General features: G+C 33.9%; 1 protein-coding gene and 1 non-coding gene across 16 annotated transcripts in view; both read left to right on the top strand.

The window, feature by feature from the left end:
- The window catches only part of LOC128187932 (piezo-type mechanosensitive ion channel component 2-like), a 46,090-nt gene continuing 24,639 nt past the window's right edge, over nucleotides 1–21,451 (top strand). For 3 of the 15 annotated variants that reach the window (XM_052858630.1, XM_052858625.1, XM_052858624.1), the window contains exons 1-27: nucleotides 1–135; nucleotides 406–481; nucleotides 1,448–1,543; nucleotides 3,819–3,941; nucleotides 5,170–5,212; nucleotides 5,733–6,191; nucleotides 6,540–6,699; nucleotides 6,975–7,082; nucleotides 9,125–9,355; nucleotides 9,628–9,885; nucleotides 10,103–10,238; nucleotides 10,584–10,655; nucleotides 12,173–12,229; nucleotides 12,992–13,018; nucleotides 13,962–14,101; nucleotides 14,294–14,442; nucleotides 14,922–15,068; nucleotides 15,284–15,378; nucleotides 16,093–16,244; nucleotides 16,605–16,778; nucleotides 17,340–17,513; nucleotides 17,914–18,114; nucleotides 18,432–18,633; nucleotides 18,754–18,852; nucleotides 19,056–19,227; nucleotides 20,404–20,589; nucleotides 21,217–21,274. In XM_052858630.1, coding sequence (XP_052714590.1) covers nucleotides 409–481; nucleotides 1,448–1,543; nucleotides 3,819–3,941; nucleotides 5,170–5,212; nucleotides 5,733–6,191; nucleotides 6,540–6,699; nucleotides 6,975–7,082; nucleotides 9,125–9,355; nucleotides 9,628–9,885; nucleotides 10,103–10,238; nucleotides 10,584–10,655; nucleotides 12,173–12,229; nucleotides 12,992–13,018; nucleotides 13,962–14,101; nucleotides 14,294–14,442; nucleotides 14,922–15,068; nucleotides 15,284–15,378; nucleotides 16,093–16,244; nucleotides 16,605–16,778; nucleotides 17,340–17,513; nucleotides 17,914–18,114; nucleotides 18,432–18,633; nucleotides 18,754–18,852; nucleotides 19,056–19,227; nucleotides 20,404–20,589; nucleotides 21,217–21,274 — 3,792 coding nt within the window. In that variant the 5' untranslated portion in view covers nucleotides 1–135; nucleotides 406–408. Of the gene's footprint in view, nucleotides 136–405; nucleotides 482–1,447; nucleotides 1,544–3,818; nucleotides 3,942–5,169; nucleotides 5,213–5,732; nucleotides 6,192–6,539; nucleotides 6,700–6,974; nucleotides 7,083–8,036; nucleotides 8,052–9,124; nucleotides 9,356–9,627; nucleotides 9,886–10,102; nucleotides 10,239–10,350; nucleotides 10,366–10,583; nucleotides 10,656–12,172; nucleotides 12,230–12,991; nucleotides 13,019–13,961; nucleotides 14,102–14,293; nucleotides 14,443–14,921; nucleotides 15,069–15,283; nucleotides 15,379–16,092; nucleotides 16,245–16,604; nucleotides 16,779–17,339; nucleotides 17,514–17,913; nucleotides 18,115–18,431; nucleotides 18,634–18,753; nucleotides 18,853–19,055; nucleotides 19,228–20,403; nucleotides 20,590–21,216; nucleotides 21,275–21,451 lie in introns of all 15 variants that reach the window. The other 12 variants (XM_052858639.1, XM_052858628.1, XM_052858626.1 and 9 more) reach the window with 11 other exon arrangements.
- On the top strand, nucleotides 4,936–5,099 carry LOC128190929 (U1 spliceosomal RNA). The gene has a single exon (XR_008244406.1). It is a non-coding gene; the product is annotated as a U1 spliceosomal RNA (small nuclear RNA).

The raw sequence follows: 21,451 nt of genomic DNA, 5'->3' as shown, positions 1-21,451 counted from the left end.
CGATAGATGGCGCTGGGTACGAACAGAAGCAGATGATGCGAAAATACTGTGAACATCAAGAAGAACACATGCTTACAACGTTACGTACATTAATGATAGCGATGTAACTTTATTGGGAATAGTCTCTACAACGAGGTAAGGGTTCTAAAGTGTTATAGGAAATACAGATGTTTTAGCCTTAAGAAATGTTGAGTCACATGATTATCAAGAGGTGACAGTTGTAAACAATATATATCGTATGCTATAAAACGCCATCATTAATGATTGGCGACATCAACGAAATTAAGGCGTTGTCATTCGTACTTTGATGATTATCAGATATTATCAAAGCGATCAAGCTTTCTGAAATCGTTTGTCATTGGTATATACTACAATGAAATCTATATATATTTTCCATTTTTTCAGATTATGTCATCTAAAGTTGCCAGGTATATCAGCTATTTGCTGTTCAGACTCTTATTGCCAGTAGTTCTCCTAGCAGGTAAACATATACACCCACACATATTCCACATCAGAAGTTTTCTCTTATATAATCCCTTATAAAATAGTAATAATTGGACTGGATTGCAATCACAATTTACATGTATAGCGTTTCTACTGTCATTTAATGGTAATCGAAAAAAGTTCCTATTTTTCAAAATACACTGAAGAATAATGGAACACTGTATAATTTGTCAACAATAAATATAACTTAAGAGAAGGAGAAGACCATATTAAGGAGAACTTCTGTAATATATATATGGTTCATGCAATTTTCATTTGCTTGCAAGTAAACAATTATTCTCAATTGTTAAAAATGACATCTTGCATGTAGGTGTGCATATTCCAGATTTTGATGATTTAGGCATTCAAACAGCCATGGTTTGGGAAGAACTGTATAAAATCTGGATCATGGCTCGAGACAATGCTTGTTAGCTAAAGTTTGTTTCTTAGAGTATACAGAAATAAAATGGCAATTACAAGATGCCTTTTATAAATTGACAGGGCATCATCATGGAAAAAAAATAGACTAGCACATGGATTTTTCTGTATCTTAATTAATTTTGTCACAAAGGTTGTTTATGACCTGAGGGTTTGTCCTAATTCTACTTGGAGGAGTCACATGACCAATGAAGGTCAATGTCACAACACCATCAATATGGCATCAATTTGTATTTGTGTGTATTATATGTTTGTTCCTCTTGTACCAAATTATTTGGTTTGAGCAAATAAACTGAACTTGAACTTGAACTTATATATAATATCCAAAGTGGCCCTGTAGTAGTTTAAGTCCCTATTGTTGTACATGTAATTACCAGTGACATTCCTGGTATATATTAAAACTACGATAAAAAAATTAGACTACTTTCAAAGACATCAAACTATTTTATTGTAATTCTAAATGTATAACCTTGAAGTTGTTTTGGAAATAAAAAAAATCAAGAATGTTTTTTTTTTCTTCTTTTAGGATGTGCCCTAAGGTACAACCTTGTGTCATTCCTGTATTTGTTGTTCCTGTTGGGACTTCCACTTATTCCAGCACCAAGTGCTCTGACAGTGAGAGGTAAAACTTTACATGCAACAGGTGCTGCATGCTGCAGTGTGTTTATTAACTTCATTGATATAGTTCCTCAGAAGGAGGATCTGTATTTTAATATATCAGCATGTACGTATTTTAGTTGACTGGCTGGAAAATACAAAGATATACATTGCTATTGGACAGTGTTATTTTTAGAGAATTACAATAGTCATATTTTTACATTTCCATAAAACAATATTTTCCCACGGTTGCAGTTTTTGCTTATACTGGGAGGCAGTCTTAATATTGAGGCTCCTCTGATGATTTAAGGACTCGATCCTTTGATGTCTGTTTATTTCAATCTGTTGCCATCCTATGATACCTGATTCTAATTATCATGGACTCAGGAATAATCTGTAGACGCACTATAGGTGCTGTAGCTGCAAGGAGACCGGTTCTGCTTCAGTAACTTATTCAGCTCGGGGCAACCTTTTTTTTCACAGTTTGCAGAGGTTATTGTGTAAGCATTGATTTTTTTGTAATCGTAATTCAATAAAAATATTGTCTTTACTATTGGTTGGTATGGAAACTCTGAGCTCTTAATCGGATTTGCTCATATGTGGCGGATCTAAAATTAATGATTGCAATTTATATATATTTTTTTTTTTGGAGGGGGGGGGGGGAGATTTGTTAGTTTGTTAAATGTCAACAATTGGCATATATTTCTTGGCCTGCAATTCACACCTTTTGCAGTTGTGAATCCATTTTTTGTACAATGGAAACAATAAATGTAAATTTTGTAAAAAAAATGTGAGTATATATACCCAGTATATATTTTTTTACTGGTAGATAAATCTTTTATAGATTGAGAAGATTACTAATAAATTGGTAGGTTTATATAAAGTGTATTTGGATTGTTTTATTCACAAACAGGAAATAATTTTGAACTTTCTGAATGAGGGATCAACTAATTACCAATAAATTAATAATATTTTTGTAGGTTTATATAATGTGTATTTGGATATTACATTGTATTTTATTCACCAAAAGAATTTTGAACTTAGTGAATGAGGGATCAATTCTTTCCCACCCCACCCCTCTCAAAAATTCTTGTCATTCTCTGCTTGAATTGGAGTTGTGATTATGCAAGAAATAATTTGGATAATTACTAAAACACACTAAAGCACAAAAAGTTAACAACAAAGGAATTGTGCAGGTCTGTAGTAGAGTGCTTTTGCTATAGCATCCTAACCCCCATTCTTTCAGATTTTATGTGCAAATAACAGTTATGCAATGCCGTGCATATTTTACTACCGGTAATACATATCATGCGCTTGTTATTTTTAATGGCAACAGCTGCATGTACATTCAACATAAACTGGTTACACAAGTCTCAGTCAGAGTAAAACACATACTGGTTTTACTTATGGCAGATCAGTTAAAATGTGCCTTATTTAAAATAATAACTGAAAATCCTTTATATAAAGTGCATTAACAAGTAGGAGCAATGTATCTTTACATTTAAAACAACACTAGAGAAAGAAAACATTGCTCACAAGTGTTAATGAATAGATGCACTTTTTTTATGTATCTTTATTTTAATCAACAGTTGGGAGTTAATTTGGTGGAGCACCAACTGGCTGCCATGTTTTATAGATTATCTCATTATATCATCAAAGAAACTGTAGGACCTCAAAATAACGCAGGCTGCTTCTGGACAGCCAGAAACCCTGTGTTGTCAATAATTCATTATAGTTGCCAGCTCTATGAACTAACCTTTACAATACATGTATGATCTCACAGTTATAATGGCTGGAACAGGATGAATTTAATGACCAAAGGTCATGGTGTATCATGCTTTAGATTATGCAATTATTCTAGCAGGCTTAAAGACTTGATAACTTGTTCATAATTGGAGGTCTTTGATTTATCAAGGGTCAGTATTAGGGTCAATCCATGTATATATGGAATGGCCGATACAATGCATCAGATGTTAAACAACAGGATGGCTTGTACTGTTAAATTGGAATGAATTAATTATTGTGGCTTTACTTTCAATAATTGTGTGACAAAAAGATTTCTGCAGGCTTGATAAGACAATGTGAATATAGTGGTTCCTTAGATAGTGTACATTTTTTCAAATACATATATTAGTAAAATTAACATAGAAAGATATCTTGATTTTGTTTTTTGATGAACAGTTAAATAGAAGAAGATACATTATATTTACTTTATCATGATGAACTGACTCAGATGTAGATTTATGAGTTCCAAAGCAAAAGATAAAAACATTCATTAGTATTTTCTGCTTTTATTTCAGGAATCACCGGTGTATACTTAATCCTTCTTATTGTGCTGGGAGGTTTGGCAACATTAGCTCATGCTATTTTCCATATTGTGCTGGCAGCCATTCCTGAGCCATATGGTTACAGTTTCTCAAACTGTGAGTACAAGGCAGGGTTGTCATTGCATGACGCCATCTGATATTGCAGCTGACTTTTCAACCATGACATTAGGGTCTGCCAGTTACTTGCTGAAGACATGTTCTGTACTAGCTAGGTTGATTTGAACTGAATGAGATACTCTGAATACATGTAAATATATATGATTTAATAAAAATTTTCACTTTCGTGTATTAATCTGAATGAAAATATTTTTTACATGTTTGATAGTAATTTTAATCTATCTTTGAGTTAACAAACAAAAGTTATTTGTGAAATGCCTGGACACTAAGCAAGTGCACAAACATATAATAAGGCTATTGTTGTAAGTACTCAGATGTATTCGTGTGCATTGTTAATCCTCTTCCACTCTGATTTCCATGAATTCAGAGTAATGTTTATTTTTCCCATAGTTGTACTTTATTCATTTGCATAAAGAAACTATACAGATAATTTTGCAAGGTGAAATATTTTTATGGTATTAACTTTGCTGTAGTAATAAATCACATTTTGATGATATTGATTGTAATTCTTGATTGATAGTAGAAAACTTGACCATGAATTTGAAAATGTGACTTTATTATGATAATCTTTCCTTGGTTGGGTTTATACCTCCAGATCTCTATGCTGGTAATCAGTTATCTAAACGCACACAGCTTGAGGCATTTCTCACTGAGCGATAACAACAAAGAGGTTTACACTTCACCGACCATGGCTTAAACACGGGAGATAATTCTTTCCTACATTGATTACTGTGAAATTATTATAAAGATTACAAAACAATTAATACTTTAAAGTATAAAACTGATAGAAATTAGATTTTTAGTCCATAATATATATCATATATCATTCCACCTATACATAATTTTTTAAGTATTGATCTTTTTTTGTATTTATGTAATTATTGAATTTTTGAATGTACTATGTTAATAGTCTGTCATGATATTGAAGTTTAGTAAACAGTCTATATAAGCCTTCTCCAGAACCAAGCAATTCATACTTACCTGGTGCAGGGGATACCATGATCAGCAAGGTGGTTCCCCCAGATCGAGGCCTTACCATTGCACTCCGGTTTGGCTGAAGTCTGCGATAACCCCAAATGCGGGTTACTCGGGCACGTAATTTTTTAGTGTGGGGGTCTGCGTTCGCGCTAACCCCTGATCAAAACCAATGTCAGAATCTTTCTCTTCTCTCTACTCCTTGACTTAACACTAATTTACTTATTTGTAGGTTCAAGCAATGAAAAAATTGCAAGGCTAATAGCTGTTGAAAGGTATTGGATTAATGTTTTTAATAATGATAACTACTGTAAACCAACTTTTATTTGCTACAACTCTATTTTGCACACTGGAGATAAACTGGTTTGTGGCGACAAATTGTTGCGTCAAGCATTTTGTTGTTTTTTAAAGCCATTCAGCAATGTCTGGTTTATGGCTAGAAATATTTGCAATGTCAAGGCTCTTGTGAAACTTGCGAAAATTTCTTGCACCAACATTGCTCTTGCAAAACGTGTGAAAATTTCTTGCACCCGAATAAAAGTTTGTTTACAGTATATTGTTATACGTATACATTTAAACGTACAACATTATTTTGTCACATGTTTGCACCAGTATTTTGTGAATATCAACCATAGATTTTTTATTTTACACTGCAGTAATTTTACAATAGATTTGTAGAGATTACTGTTAATATTAAGTAATACATGTATTTTGCATCTAAAATGCTCAGTGTAATTGAATGATACAAAATTTATCCAATAATGCATCTTTACTGTGATATTTTGGTGTTTGCAGACTGGACGGTGTCCCGTTTATTCACATTCTGCGGTTGGTTGTCCTGGATGTGGTTGTCCTGGCGGTTGCCATTCTTGTGTTCATTGTGTGTTACAAAGTGTTCAGTCCATCCAGGGACACTCTAAGCTCCGAGGACGTCCCCTCCCTACAATCCATCACTCGAAGGAGGAGGGCCAGCAGACTTCATAACTTCTTACTGTTTGTGGGGAAGTTTATTGACGTTTTATTTTTAGCAGCATGTGGCATTATTGTACCATCTTTAGCAAGTGCTGCATACTTTTTGTCTTTTTTGTATATTGCAACATGGTGGTCATTATATCGAGGCCTAGGAAAGAAATTTTCTATATTCCGAATTTGTGTTTTAATATGGAGTGGACTACACTTGCTATTTCTTCATTTGTACCAAATGCAACTTTTCCAAGAAGACTGGTTCCCTTCAAGAACATCCCTATGGGCAAGGTAATCTAAAAATAGATATCTACCTTGAAGCTCAGCATTTTCAATCAGAAATATTTAGTAGTATCATATATTAGAAGTATGAATTTATAATGGGCATTCAACAAATTTCAATTTTGAATACTGTTTATCTTGTTGAGTCACAGTTGATCAAAGTCAAGATATCAAGGGTTTCTGACGAACAAATACTTCTGGTGTTGTAATCTGACCTTATTGAGCTTCAGAACTCAATTATTGACTGGTAATAACACATATTTGAGAAACTATTAAATAATTAGAAATAGTAAATATGTATTTGAAATGGAGGTAATTAGTATTATTAATTGAAAAAAATGTTCTTCTGAATTATAGGATTCTTGGATTAACAGCAGTCATAAAGACAGATTGTGGCAAACCCTGGTCTGTGGAGTTTCATGAACCTTCAAACTGGCCACTGTTTGTCAACCCACCCCTTCTGTTGGCTCTCTATATCAGTGTAGCCACTGAAACTAGATACTGGAGAAACTCTAAGGTATCCATAAAACGTGCTTAGTTGTGCTTGCAACAATTTTAAATTCCTCAGTAGAATGAGCTAAAGTTCAAGCAGTATTGTGAACAATACTTTAATCATGTCATTTGGTGTTCCTCTGAGCATAGTAATTGCATACATGTTCACAAAATTTCGCATGATATTTTTAGATGTGTTGTCGAAGCTAATGAGCTTCATTAAAATCTTGGTGTTTGTCTAGTAAAGCCTGAAATACATGTGTCCTAATATGCATGGCTTGGTGTGTCATGTTTTTGTAGAGAGAGGATGTTGTTGATGCAGAAACCAGTTCTCCCAAGAAGAAGAGGCGAAGAAATCCAAAGCCGTCTGAGCGGGAGGTATTGCCGCAACATGATGGTCAAGACGAGGTTTGGTGGAATTTAACGTTAACGTTGTGGCGTTGACCTGTTGTTTTATTATTTCTGTTTTGGCTTGTTATCTTCAGTTTCTAGAAATGTTTGCTTGATTACTAATCATTTTTGAATGACATGCAAAGAGCAAATGAGAGGAAAACTTACTTTTAAAAGATTTGCCTGATATATTTTGAAAATCCAGAAAAAATAAGATCAACTTTAATTTTAGAATGTATGTTTTAAAAGAATAAAGAATATGTTTAATAGAATTTAATGAATACACATTTACATGTAATTACATGTATTGTATACTTATGCACTGTTATTTCAAGTTATAAAGAATACACACATACAATTATATTTGGTTTATGGTGTATTAATTAAAGCTTTAGATGCAACACATATCCTTTTTTAGCATCCTTATATTACATATATGTTTTCATTTGCTTTTACGTATTATATTAGATTTAAGCTATATAGCAAAATGGTTTTCATTTGCTTTTTGTGTCGTTATCAAAAATGTTGTATCCTGCAATTTACATAAATGTATATGTTATGAAGAGAAAAAAAATGTTGCACACATTGCATGAAAAGTTGCAAGAAGAAAAAATACATGGAAAAGAAACAGGATGAAATTCCACCAACTCTCCAACATATGTAAATGTAACTTCTAGATGTGTATTGAAACTCATCCAAATTTCACTGATCTACTTGTACTCAGAACAATCAATATTCACTTCTGAAATGAAATTCTGGTATGTACCTGTTTTTCAAAAGCATAATTGATACTTGTAAACTCAATGTATACACAAATATTCAGTCCTGGTTCCTCTTGTTTCTCACTTCTTAATGTGCACTGCTCTCTCAAATTTTATTTCCTATTATTAGGTTAAAATTTTGTGAATGTTAATAATTGCTTTTTACATATTCTTTGAATGAATCAGTTATGAAGGCAATTTTTTTTGCCAGGTTAAAGGAGGAAATGCAAGTTTTTGTTTTTGTTTTCTTTGCACTCTCTGAATGCATGCCAGCTTGAAGCATATTGTTTTGGATGTTCTCAGTACAATCTCTATTCAATGTTTGAAGAATATTATGGTATATAATGAGCTTCTCTTCAGTACCAAATACTGGGTGAACAAAATGCATGATTTTTCAGGCTATATCTTCAATATTTTATAAGAAAAAGACAAAGTCGTAGTAATTGAATATATGGAAAACTGCACAGTGACGTCTTGTTATAGATGTAATGTCCTTGTTATATTGCCAGCGCAGCCTATCCCTTACAAATACCCCCCAAAAAATTCACTCTTTACTAATAAAGTCTTTATGATGCAAACTTGCATACCAACCTTTTTTAACACAAGTCCAGAAATGTTCAAATAAAGTTTCAAATTATGTAATGTTGCTCTTGATGTTAATACTAATTCTGATACTTGTGGATCAAATTAGACATCATAACTGTTCTTCATTGTGATATGATGGACTCTGACTTTTAAAACAGGGCACTAGAGAGCTGAAACTGCTGAACAATTATTGATTGATAAAAATTGATGAAAGAAACTGATAGCATTGTCACCTTGAAGTTAAAAAAAATGGCAATATGAAAAGGGAGAAATGCATTGTAATTTAAATCATGCATAAATACTGAGGTTCAGGAACACCCTCTATATGTATTTACATGTATACATCTGACTTTGTTCATCTCATTTAACCCAAAGAGACTTGACAAAGGCTTCCATTTTTACCTAAGTTTTATAGAAAGTCTTTTTCAAGTCATGATATGTAAATGTCCATTCCCATCAAGATTAACTATAACCTTTTCACTGGGATTTTCATTTCTATACATTTATATAATCTGTACATCTTTAAAACCGGTTCTTCAAACATCATACTTTGGACTTCTTTGGGATCTGTAAAACTTTATTTCCTAAATATGAATAGATGATGAGATCATATTTCTTAAAATCTCTACACCTTACATTTTTTGTTAATTTGTCTATTTTAATGCTGCATATTAATTGAATAGTCACACAAGTGTTTCATTATTACTTGCACAGAGCTTGGTAAATGCTGGAGAGAACCAGTCCTACGAGACCTTCTCAGAGGAACCAGCCAGACAACGCAATAAGGATGATTCGCCCACCATGCTGGATTCAGACGAAGAAGATGGAGGCTCAAATCGTTCCAAACCAAAGAAGACCAAGCCCCACGTCAAGAGAAGTCCAGTGGTTTCCTTGTTTGTGTACATCATGAAGCAGAGCTATGTCTTATCACTCATAGCAATGATGGTAGGGCTCTGTTTAATAATAAATGAATGATAAGGACTTAGAAAGGACTTCCTAAAAACTGGAATATGCATGGAATATAATATATGCTTTGATACTTTTGATGCTGAGATATCAATGTTATTAAATTCTTTTTTCATACTTTTGAATTAAGTCAGAAATATCAGCTACTGGTATAAGGGAAAAAAGAAGTAGAAAAAAATATCATTTGGGTTTTTATGTATAAATTCCATTTTGTATTGGAAACAGTTTTATGTTTCATGTGTATGTTGCAGGCTTGGAGCATCACCTACCACAGCTGGTTGACCTTTGTCCTCCTGTTAGCTGCCTGTTTTATTTGGATGGTCCCTCAGTCCAGGAAGGCGTGTCTTGTGTGTTCCCCAGCTGTAGTCCTCTATGGGGAGGTCCTTCTCATCATTCAGTTTGTTTATGGCATGAATCTCAAGGAACTTCCAGAGGAAAGTAACGGAATCAAGCTGGATGAGATCGGACTCAAGAAGTTCAAGTACCCTTGTTTACAGCTGGCACTCCAAGTAAATGCAAATACTACACAGAAACAAGACTTAAATTTGATGAATTTCTATAAGTTTGGTGCATAAAATCATATAATTTAGAAAAAGTTTGGTGTATTAAGAAACTTTTAAGAAAGATACATTGAAGTAATGATAAATAATTTATTCATTTTGTATTGATGGTGTGTTTTGTATTGTGTAAAAATTATAATGATAGTCTCTTCCTTTAATTTTCCAGATCTTATTCACCAGTATGTTCTGGCTGACCATGAGACAGTTTATTAGAGAGAGAAAGCTATCAGGGTCATCAGACAACTCTCAGGTTCCCATGGAAACACTCAGTTCCGAGGGGGTGTCGCCCGGCTCCTGGTTCAGTAAGTTGTCAGAGCTACATGGAAAACAAAAGTTGAAACAGTACATTATATACACACATGTACGATAGATATTGTTAACTCCTCCATACAACTTTAACCAATTTGCTTTTAGACAGATTGACCCATAGTATGTATTCCTTTATATTTAGGAAGAAATGTGGTGTATAGTGATTGTCATAAAAACATCATCTAATGTTAAAAATATTGGTGTAACTCAAGATTAGATCAATGTGGTGTTGGTGGGGGTTGAGTTTGCTTGATAACTAAAACACTCATCATTACTGACCGTGTTAGAGATGTAGGTGTTGTGGTGTGTTGTTGTTAACACTCAGGATTCTTACACAGAGGGCTGGATAAGGCTCAGGGAGATGTCAGATGGGGAGGAGGATGTGTGGGACATAACTCAGTCACCAAAGTGTAAGGCTCCATGTAAAGAATTGTTTGATTGGTGAAGGAGAAACCAAATTGGGAATCTTAAATTATGGTATACCATATTCATCATATTATGTGCCCCAGGCACTAGAATGTTAAAAAGAATGGGGATCTCTTTAGGTCTGTGACAAGGATGTAATGTTATGTGAGAGCATCCCTAGCTAATATTCATTTGTAAGTCGCTTAGTCTCTACATTAAGAGTTTCATTTGACAGGGAGTTTAGGTAACACAAAAATAATGCATGTGTTATAATACAAAGAATTTTTTAGACAAGATATAAGAAAAGTTATTCCAATAATAAATTTAGTAGATCATTCCAAAAATTTATTTTGTACACCATTTTAGCATTTTATCAGCCAGGCATGATGTACTAAATTAAATTGACCAAAACTGTGCAACTGTGATTAGCAAAATATTTTTGTCAAAGGTAATTATTTCTTTGTTGATACTAAATACAACAAGGTCAACTTTGCTTTTCAACTTTCTCAAAGGGAACAGAAGTACAGAAATAAAAAAACTGTCCTAATGGTATCATGAATGTGTATTTAGGAGGCCCCTTATTCTAGGTTGATTAAAAAGGGTATTGGTTGCTTATGAAGGCAGGGACATTTGGTAGGATGAATATGGTACCAATGCATATTTTTATATTTTTGTTTTTTGGGTTTTTTTATGATCATTTGCATTATTACAGCAGCCAACTTGAAACACTGATTTCAAAAGAAATCTGCAAGCTGGTGCTGAAAAATCTTAACACAGATCTAGATGAAAGGAAATGTTCATTTAGTAAAGGTGATATTATTGGTACATGTTAACAATGTTAAAGAAATACAGGAAAAAATTTTACAAGATATCAGCGATCAAATGGGATATCATATGAGAACTTGCATATGAGTAGCATATTTTATGTGTCATTTATCATCAGTGTTTCAAGTTTAAACACTGTAGTCTTCCCTCCAAGTCCGGTTCCCTTTTGTTGTATTGAATGAGGTACATTTCCTTTTGAAGCATGGTTTACTTCCCTTGCTTGATCATATATTGAACTCTGGGACATGAGAGATTAAATACTATACACATTTCTGTTTTCAAATGTATGCATGTTGGAAAAATTCATGATGTATGATCCACTGTCTCGTAAAATGGAACAGACTGCATGTCAGACTTTAATTTTATTTATCAATGTGGATAGAATTGGGGAAGAATGGCAAACCTCTTATATCATGAATCTTGCATGAACATGTGCTTCTGAATAATTTTAAGATTAAGAACACAGGCAGTTTGTTAAACATTTCATTTGCCATTATTATTACTGCTTTTTTAAATAATTTGGATTGTTACATCCTGTGGTTAGATACTAAATTCATATTTCTACTAAATGTTTTATGTTGCATGTTAAACAAAAATGACCACTTTAATTTTAGTAACTTTTTTTCCTTATTTTTAGTCCTTTTATTTTTTCCTTTGGCTTGATGCTTTGATGTTGTAACAATTTTTTTGCATGTAGACATTCCGTCTTTGGATGAGGTTGATGGATATGATGGTCAGACAGTCAAGCTCATAGGTATGCCTAAACCCTCGTTTAGTTTCAGTTGTCATACTTTTTACTCTATTTGAGCATCTTTTAACCAGACTTCTTCTGCAGGTTTGCATGATTTAGACTTATGCTGTGTTTCTTAGAGTTTAAACCTCATGATATGAAGCCTATATTACCTTATCAACAAACTAATGACTATAACACAAGTTTTGCAATAAATAGACATAACGTAATTGAAGGAGCTTGCAGTTTTTGAGATACTGTATACAGTGTTATTTTTGCCCTTTGTAATTCACCCTTTTACACTTCCAAACAATTTTGCTCCATCTTAATTTGGCCTTGACAGAGTTGTGTTTAAATAGATATAATATGAGACATTGAAATTCACCCAGTCTTAAATTCACCCGCCGATGAGGGCAAAAGGGGGGAAAAATAAAACAGAGGCGAATATTTTCCTGTATGCAGTACCTTGTTTTATTTTAAAGTTCGTGAAAATGTATTTCTTCCAGGACACTAACATGCTTGTGTACTAATAGATCATGTTTTCAGACATGTCTTCTTGCATCACAAAACACTTTCAAACAATCACACTTAGATAAAAAAAAGACATGATGAATTTAATTTCTGCTTGTGTGAGTGTGTTATAAAGCTATCGAATTATATATAGTTATTTCAGCAATCCAATCTTGACCTAGATTCAGGTGGACAGATTGAGGCATGGAATATAGTGTGTACTGCAAACAAAAATGAAACCAAGAAAATTAATGAACAGACTTTTTCTGTATTTAGGTCATTCTGAGGCAGTGAGAACTATTGGTAAACCTTGCTGCTAAATGTTCGGCCTGTACTAACACACATACATTGCCAAATAACAAACAGAGCCAAATAACAAACAGAGCGAGTGTCTTAGTACTGTCTTATTACATGTATGGTGTCTAACAGTGTTTGTTACTCAATTGACTACTCTGCTTGAACAAAATAAAGATTAAAACAGACTATTTGCACCCTTTTGAATGATCAACTATGTGGATTGACTTTGAATGCAACGATTTTGGAATTCTTTTTACTAGGGCTTGCAATATATGATGCATTTAACATTTTGACAACAAGCTTTTAATTGAACTTATAAACTACTATATAGGTTTTTTACCAGTGTATTGGGTTATTATTTTTATCTTTTGGTGTATATTAAAAATCAGATGTTACGTGTCTCTGAAATGATTTTGCACCTGTTTGTGTATATTGATACTACATACAGAGTTAATTAAGGTGGTATGGGACACCAGTCAATATTACTATGGATAAAAAGTAGGTTAGAATCAAAATACTTAAACCAATTTAAAAATCCCCAGAGTGATTTGAACTCATGACTTACAGATCTGTAGGTTATGCTCTAATCCACTGCACTACGCTGTTGGGTAATTTATTTGGAGAGAACAAAAAATTATAATTTATTTTATTGTTTATTTCAGTAGAAAGAACCTCACAATATGGATGTTCCCATACCACCTTAAAGCCTCCTTTTTAAGCCCAAATATACACCTTTAGAAGGTTTTGTCTCATAGCGTACCTTTCAAAGTCAAATTTAATATTGCTCTTATTTTGCTCTGTGATTAATGAGGTCAAAAATTAAACAGAAAAATTTTCTCTGTGCTAATACAATATAATTGTGATTAAGTAATGTTGGTATAGTAATGATATAACTTTTTACAAACACAAAAATATGACTAGTTGATATAGTCCACTACCTATATTTAAGGGGTCTACGTGTGGAATTTGCTGTCCAAGTACTGGATATTTGTGTGCACTGGGATGATGCTGTTGATTTCTATACAGGAAGTAGTTGTCTACAGGATTATATACCTGATCTTATTCCTCCTCTTTATGCTGACCTTCCAGGTAAAAAATACATCTGCAACCATGTAAATTTAATAACCTAGAACCAGGTTAAGCATTGTACTTAGTCCTGTGTCAAGATATTAGTACATATTTTACTATGCAGTGTCAAAGTGCAATAGTGAGATTATCATAATCATGTTGTTTCATAAGCTTTATCCTTAAATCCTAATTTTGCACTATGTTCCTTTCTAGATGAGTTATACTCTGTGGAGGGCCTCTATGTATGTGTTTTGGTGGGTCATTATCATCTATTCTATGGGTATCCTGATAATACTCTACACATATCAGTTCCAAGATTTCCCAAGCTATTGGCAAAACAACACAGGACTCTCAGACGAAATGTAAGTCTGTGTATTGAAGTTGAACAATACAACAATATATAAAAAGAATAAGGTATTTTGGTGTATTTACATGCATGTATATATGAGCCATTTTATATCAGAACTACCAGTTTTTTGAACAGTTTGACACAAACTCAAACAGTTTTGACATATTGTTCGTATAGAACTTTCAGTTCTTTGATTTTGTAATACAGACTGTCAGACATTGGTCTAGAGCAATTTCATACAGCCACTGTGTTTGTAAGCTATAAGATGTTTAAATACTTTGATTTTTGTGTTTGTTTTGTCATTTCTTAAACGTTGGTCTGGAGCAATTTGATACAGCCACCTTGTTCCTGAAGCTGTCAGAACTTTCAGTACTTTGATTTTTTATGTTCATTTTGTGTTCTGTCAGATATTGGTCTGGAGCAGTTAGATACAGCCACTCTGTGAAACTATCAGAACTTTCAGTACTTTGATATTTTGTGTTTGTATTACAGACTTTCAGATATCGGCCTGGAGCAGTTTAACACGGCCACTCTGTTTGTGAAGTTGCTGACTCCGACCAGCTTCTTGATTCTGATCATTCTACAGGTCCACTACTTCCATGCCACCTTCCTCAGGCTCAGCGACATCAAACATGTCAAGTAAGCAGGCAAACTGATAGTAGATGAATGCTAAAATAATTGTAACAACTATATGTGTATATGTACGGCATGATGAATCCATGCGAAAATATATAATGATTTTAATCATTAGTTACATGTAGAACTAATTATCAAAATATAACAACAGATTCACATGGAAATAATTGATTTTAATTGTGACATTAGGTTTATATGTTTTGTTTATTTTCTGGTAGAAATGAAGATAAAAAAGATGATCAGCCAGCTACTAACACAATGACAGACACTGCAGGGGAGACTACTGATTCTGAACCACCAATCATTAAAAAAGGTAAGAGATTAACATGTATTTAGTCATTTTATGCTCTGAATGTGTATTTCTATTTTTTTTTAATCAGACCACTTTGGTTCAGTATTATTTCTGCAATAAATATGTTTCTGCTAGGAAAGTAATAAAGAAGTCACTAAAATGTATTTACTGTTTTTACAAATCTATCAATATAGTGTAAAACATCCCTGTGCATGGTATATTGTCAAGTTGCTATTTTAACTAATCATTTAATAAACATTGGAAAACATCTCTGATTTATGCATCAAAAGAAATTCTAATTTCTTGAATTTTTCAAAGATTCTGTGTTTTGACATGTTGATCATTTACCTGCACTTTGTTCTGATCTATTATAACTTTTTGCCAGGACTTTGTTCTGAATCTGTTGTAACATTTTGCCAGGACTTTGTTCTGAATCTGTTGTAACATTTTGCCAGGACTTTGTTCTGAATCTGTTGTAACATTTTGCCAGGACTTTGTTCTGAATCTGTTGTAACATGTTGTCAGGACTTTGTTCAGAATCTGTTGTAACATTTTGTCAGGACTTTGTTCAGAATCTGTTGTAACTTTTTGCCAGGACTTTGTTCAGAATCTGTTGTAACATTTTGTCAGGACTTTGTTCAGAATCTGTTGTAACATTTTGTCAGGACTTTGTTCAGAATCTGTTGTAACATTTTGTCAGGACTTTGTTCAGAATCTGTTGTAACTTTTTGCCAGGACTGAGGAAGAAGGTGAAGCTCTACATCCTGACCGTGTGGCACAAGTGTAGCGAGGTGTGGGCGGAGGTGTCCACCGTCCTGTGGCGGGTACTGGAGGTCCACTTTGTCAAAGTGGTTCTCTTCACCATCTTCATGGTCTGTGTCAGCGAGGTTAGTATTGTTGGTTGTGTCATTCTTTATTAATGTATACATAGCAGTTTGTGAAGTTTTGGGCTTTAATGGGTATGTAATTGAATTTATGAAATTTTTTTCATCTGGATACCCGGTATTCATATGATTGTGTTTCCCAACATGTGATCAAGCAACAGTGACAAGCTGATAATTACTGTTATATGCTTATGAGTCATTATGCTTTTAATTTTAATGAAAAAAGGCACTTTATTAAGTTCAAGTGTAAACATTAATGCATGTTTCTACTGAGGAAAGGCTTAATTTTGTGCAAATTTTGTATGCATATTTGAAATTGAAGGCTTGACTTGCAATGAATGTTTTTAATCCTCTATTTCCTAGTTGTCTGCCATAGGAGGGGTGTTTGTGATCATCCTGGGGGTGTTTATGCCCATCACCAGGGGATGGACAGTGATGTTACATGTGTGTAGAATATGGGTGTCCATTGCCATGGTAGCCAAAATGATCTACCAGCTCAGCATCATTGACAAGGAGTACTGGAACTCCAACTGCACGGTAAGGCTGAGCTTTCTCATTGTCATTTGAAACAGGTTGTATCAAGCTGCGATCAAAGATAAGATGCTACCAGCAAAATTGAATGTTCTATTCACGCATACAATTGTAATTCATTTCACACATAAAACTGGAAGTCTGTTTTTCAATATGCAAAGGCTTAAAATCTACAGTAAAACACGCTTATAACGAAGTCCCAGGGACGGGCAATTTAACTTCGCTATAGCATAATTCGTTATATTCTTCAAGTTTACAACATGAGATAGAGACTTGGGAAATGAAAATCACTTCGCTGTAAGCGTCAATTCATTATAAGCATGTTCGCTATAACCGTGTTTTACTGTATTACTTGCACATTACAAAGTCTACACTTTACACATGAAACTGAGTGAATAAGATCCATTTTGTTGAATTGGATGTGTGAAAGTGAGTTATCAAGCACTAATAAGAGAAATTGATTTGATATTTTATTTTTACATAATCATGCACATATCTATAGATCAAATAGTTCAGTATATATAAAGACTTTGATTTACATGTAGTTGATTATTTGTTTATTTGTAGATCACCAATGACGGTGTCAATTCATCAACAACCCCAGCTCCAGTGACCAACATAACAAACCTGACTGATCTACTGCCAGCAGAAACTGTCATCAATCCATTTGGCAATGGCACAGTCAACAATGCAAAGTGGGTGGGCCTGGATAAAGAAGGAGTCCTTTCATACTATCTCAGAGTAAGTACTAGGGATTATATGTTCTGTTGTCTTATAAACTGATTATAGAGCAGAGAGAGAGAGAGAGAGAGAGAGACAGAGAGAGAGAGAGAATATTATTATATGGACCATTAGCTGTAAGAAAGATTAAAATAAACATTTACATCCCTCAAATTGTGAATATTTAACATAAGACTACCGGTATTTATTTAGAGTGTTTTACAGGAAAATTACTTGTATTAAGGATATGAATTCTATGGGAACACAAATTAGTACATCAAATTAAGCAATACTGATGATTAACCTTGTCTGAAATTGTTATTTAACTTCTTGTTATTGCAACACAAATTAATACATCAAATTAAGCAATACTGATGATTAACCTTGTCTGAAATTGTTATTTAACTTCTTGTTATTGCAGAATTACATCCTGATTTTGGTGGTACTGATATTTGAGCGAGTGATCTTCTACAGACAGGCCCGGCGACGCCTCTATACCAGCATCGCTGACATTCCTAAAGGAGTCATCTTCAGTAGCACCAACCGCAAAAATGCTGATAAAAACTTGTGGAGTTGTGCAAAGTATTTTGCCAACTACTTCTTTTACAAATTTGGATTGGAGGTTTGTCACTGAGTGGAATAAATGTATGCTGTACATATTTATTTTAAGATACAATGTCAATTTACAGAGTATTTAAGATAAACTCATGCATGAAATAAAAACTTTTGAAATAAATCTATTTGGTAAAAATAATAAATGAAATTAGGATTTTGGAACACATGAACTTGTAATTATTACAAGCAATTATTTCAGAGAGGGTTTGGGTCATCTGTTCTACATTAAATTATCTCATATTTTTAGATTGTCTAGTGTATTTCCTGTCTTTGAAATGTACTTACATTGTACCATTGTAATTTGATATTTTGACCACCTGACAGATCTGCTATATCATGATGGCCACTGTGATCTGTGTGAGAGTGGACGCCTACAGTGTGTTGTACTCCATCTGTCTGGGAATACTGCTGCTGCTGAGTCGACGAAAGAATGCCCTGGTCTGGCCCATCTTCACCATCATACTGACCGTACTGTTACCTGTCCAGTACATTCTCTGCCTAGGCTTCCCTCCAGGGGCTTGTATAGGTATCTTTACACATATTCCAACTCCGAAAAGCTTGATAGTCTGTTGTGGAGAGAGAGAGAGAGATTTAAAATATTGTGTTTTTCATATTTGAAATTTTTATCATAAGCTTTTTTTTGCAGAATACCCTTGGAAATTCACCACAGAGACAGGAAAAAACCTAGAAACATGGCTCTACCTTCCTAGTTACTTTGATCCACCTGATGTGAACAAGCTTATAGGTAAGCTACGAAAATATCATCAAAATAATTGTACCAAGTTAGAATTAACAAATTCTCCCAGTGTTTTCATTTGCCCAACACAATATTTTTGCAATTGGTCATGCAGTCTCTTCATTAAGGCAAATGTAAAATTCTCTTTGATGACGAAAGAATTCCTTGGAATCTTCCAGGTGTGTTTCTCAGTTATTATGTTTATTTTGTAGGGGACTTTTTCCTGCTGCTGTTTGTGTGTCTACAGTGGCAGGTGTTCCGGACAGAGGCCCATGCCCACTCAGATACCTCCCACTCCTATGGTGGAGGCAGCAATGGAGACATACTGGAAGAGGTGGAGGCCAACATGCCCATCCCTGTGGAAGACTTCACCACCATCCATGAGTAAGTTACACTGGAGGATATCTCAACTCATGTGTCTACTTTAGTGGGGAACTAAATTTTATAAAGAAAACTGGATAAGTCTATTGTCAGTGGTCTTTCTCTGTGCTTAAATCCACCAACTATCTGCTATTCTGTGTTATTTTCAGTGGTTTATACAAGGCTTCAGTGTGTCCTGGTTGTACTGCTTTGTATTTTGTAACTATATGTAACAGTACTGTAACAATTGTGTTTTCTTAGTTCTGACTCTACATGTGAATTCTTGCACATGTGGAAAAATTAAGGTCAAATGACCATCATATTAACAGTTCATATCTTATTTGTGAAACTCATGCTTTCTCAGCCTTAGGAGGTATGTATAATAATGGATTTTTTGTGGAGTGTGTTATATCACCTATAGCTAATGTTTTAGCAGAATTTGCCTTCACCCAGTGCTCTTTCAGCCAGTTTTGACAATACATTTTCAGTTTAGATATTGTCTTTTGAAAAAATGAAAATGACTGGATGTTTGAATTATGTAGCTCTCAAGGGAATCATCTGATATTCATTCTCAAACGTAAATATATAAGGAACAAACAGCAATGTTTAAAATTCAACATGACATGAACTTATTTGGTACATGATCAAATCTTCTGAGAAGTTTTTTGGGCTTCACAGGATTTGATCATGTGACTAAACAAGTCATATCCCGGTGAACTTTTTAACAGGCAGTTTATTTCTAAACTGTGAATTTTACTACTTATGGTCATGCATCCTTGTGTCACTTACCTTATATATATCACAAGTGGTCTTTTTTCCTGTAAAGATTACTGTTAAAAGTGTTGTCATGGTTTTGTTGTCCTTTTCCCAGAATAACAATTCCTTATTTACCTCATTTGTGTGATGAGCAATAAAACGCAGCATGTAACCCAGAAATATTGATATTACTGTGTGTTTCAGTTGATTGCATTTATTTAAGTGGCTTGCATGTAATGCTGCCCATTTGCCACAGCACAAGATATTTTACCTCTTATTAAAGTGACATGTTCATATTAATAACAAAGTATATTATGTAGAATGATAGAAATAAACTAATGTAAAGCTTGCTCTTGATCTAATCCTTTACCCACATTGATGTTGTAATAAGCAAAGGCCTATTGGAGGGAATGACTTCTATACTGTTCTGTTGTGTGTCTACAGGTCCTATCTGGATGTTGTCAAGAGCGGCTTCTTCTCCTACATGTACTGGGTGACCCTGTACATCATCTTCCTGGCCGGCACCACCCGGATTAACCTGTTCAGTATGGGCTACATCATCGGGGCGCTCTGTTTTATGTGGTACGGTCAGGAGTTCATTCTGAAGCCTCTCAGGAAAATCAGGAGAAGGTACGTCTGTATAAACTGTGTCAACTGGAGTGAACATTTTCTGTCAAAATCATTCTATAGTCTGTTCCATGTTATTGCTTTCATCAGTTTTTGATGATTTTTGTAAATTTAAATATACATACCTGTCAAGAAATACAATTTAAATCATAAGGGACAAAAACAAACAATGTATGGAGATTCAAAATGTGAAATGTTTATATCTTTTCTCCATTCAGAAGTACTCAAAACACCTTGAACAATTTTTTAGTGTTATCATCCAGGATACTTTCATGACTTTTACAATGTGAAATCCCCATAGACTTTCTAATTTGGTTATGTATTTAAACCTGAAGCGGTAGAGGGGGCGTGTCAAAATGGATATTCTGGTCTTCTTTCATTCAAGTGAATAGTTTGGGCTCAAAGGATTATGATTATTGAGAGATACATGTTTTACGCAAAATATGATGGAAGCAGAAACTTGTGACATAGTATAGCTTAGCTTTTGCTGGAGAATGTTGAAACATGTTTGTTGCCTTTTCTTTCTTACATGTATCTGTACTTCACAAAGCAGTAAATTATGGTAATATTGATATACTGGTATTATAGACCATTGGTCATTCAATAAATGTCCTTATTTTCTGATTACAGCTGGAACACATTCTTGGGCTACACCTTTATTGTCATATTCCTTAAAGCCTCCTTGCAGGTATGTACATATACCATCTTATTCAAATAGAAAAATTATGAGCATATGCCCCCCCCCCCCCCAAAAAAAAAATTGATTAAAACTTTTTTATTAAAAAATTATAGTAGAAGGATCCATAATTTAAAATGTTGAAAGTCAATGCTAAATGTGAATATGAGTTGAGTGTTTTGTTCATTG

The sequence above is a fragment of the Crassostrea angulata genome, chromosome 6 (genome assembly GCF_025612915.1).
Source record: "Crassostrea angulata isolate pt1a10 chromosome 6, ASM2561291v2, whole genome shotgun sequence".
In the NCBI taxonomy this organism is placed as follows: Eukaryota; Metazoa; Mollusca; class Bivalvia; order Ostreida; family Ostreidae; genus Magallana; species Magallana angulata.
This window is presented reverse-complemented; position numbering and strand designations above follow the sequence as displayed.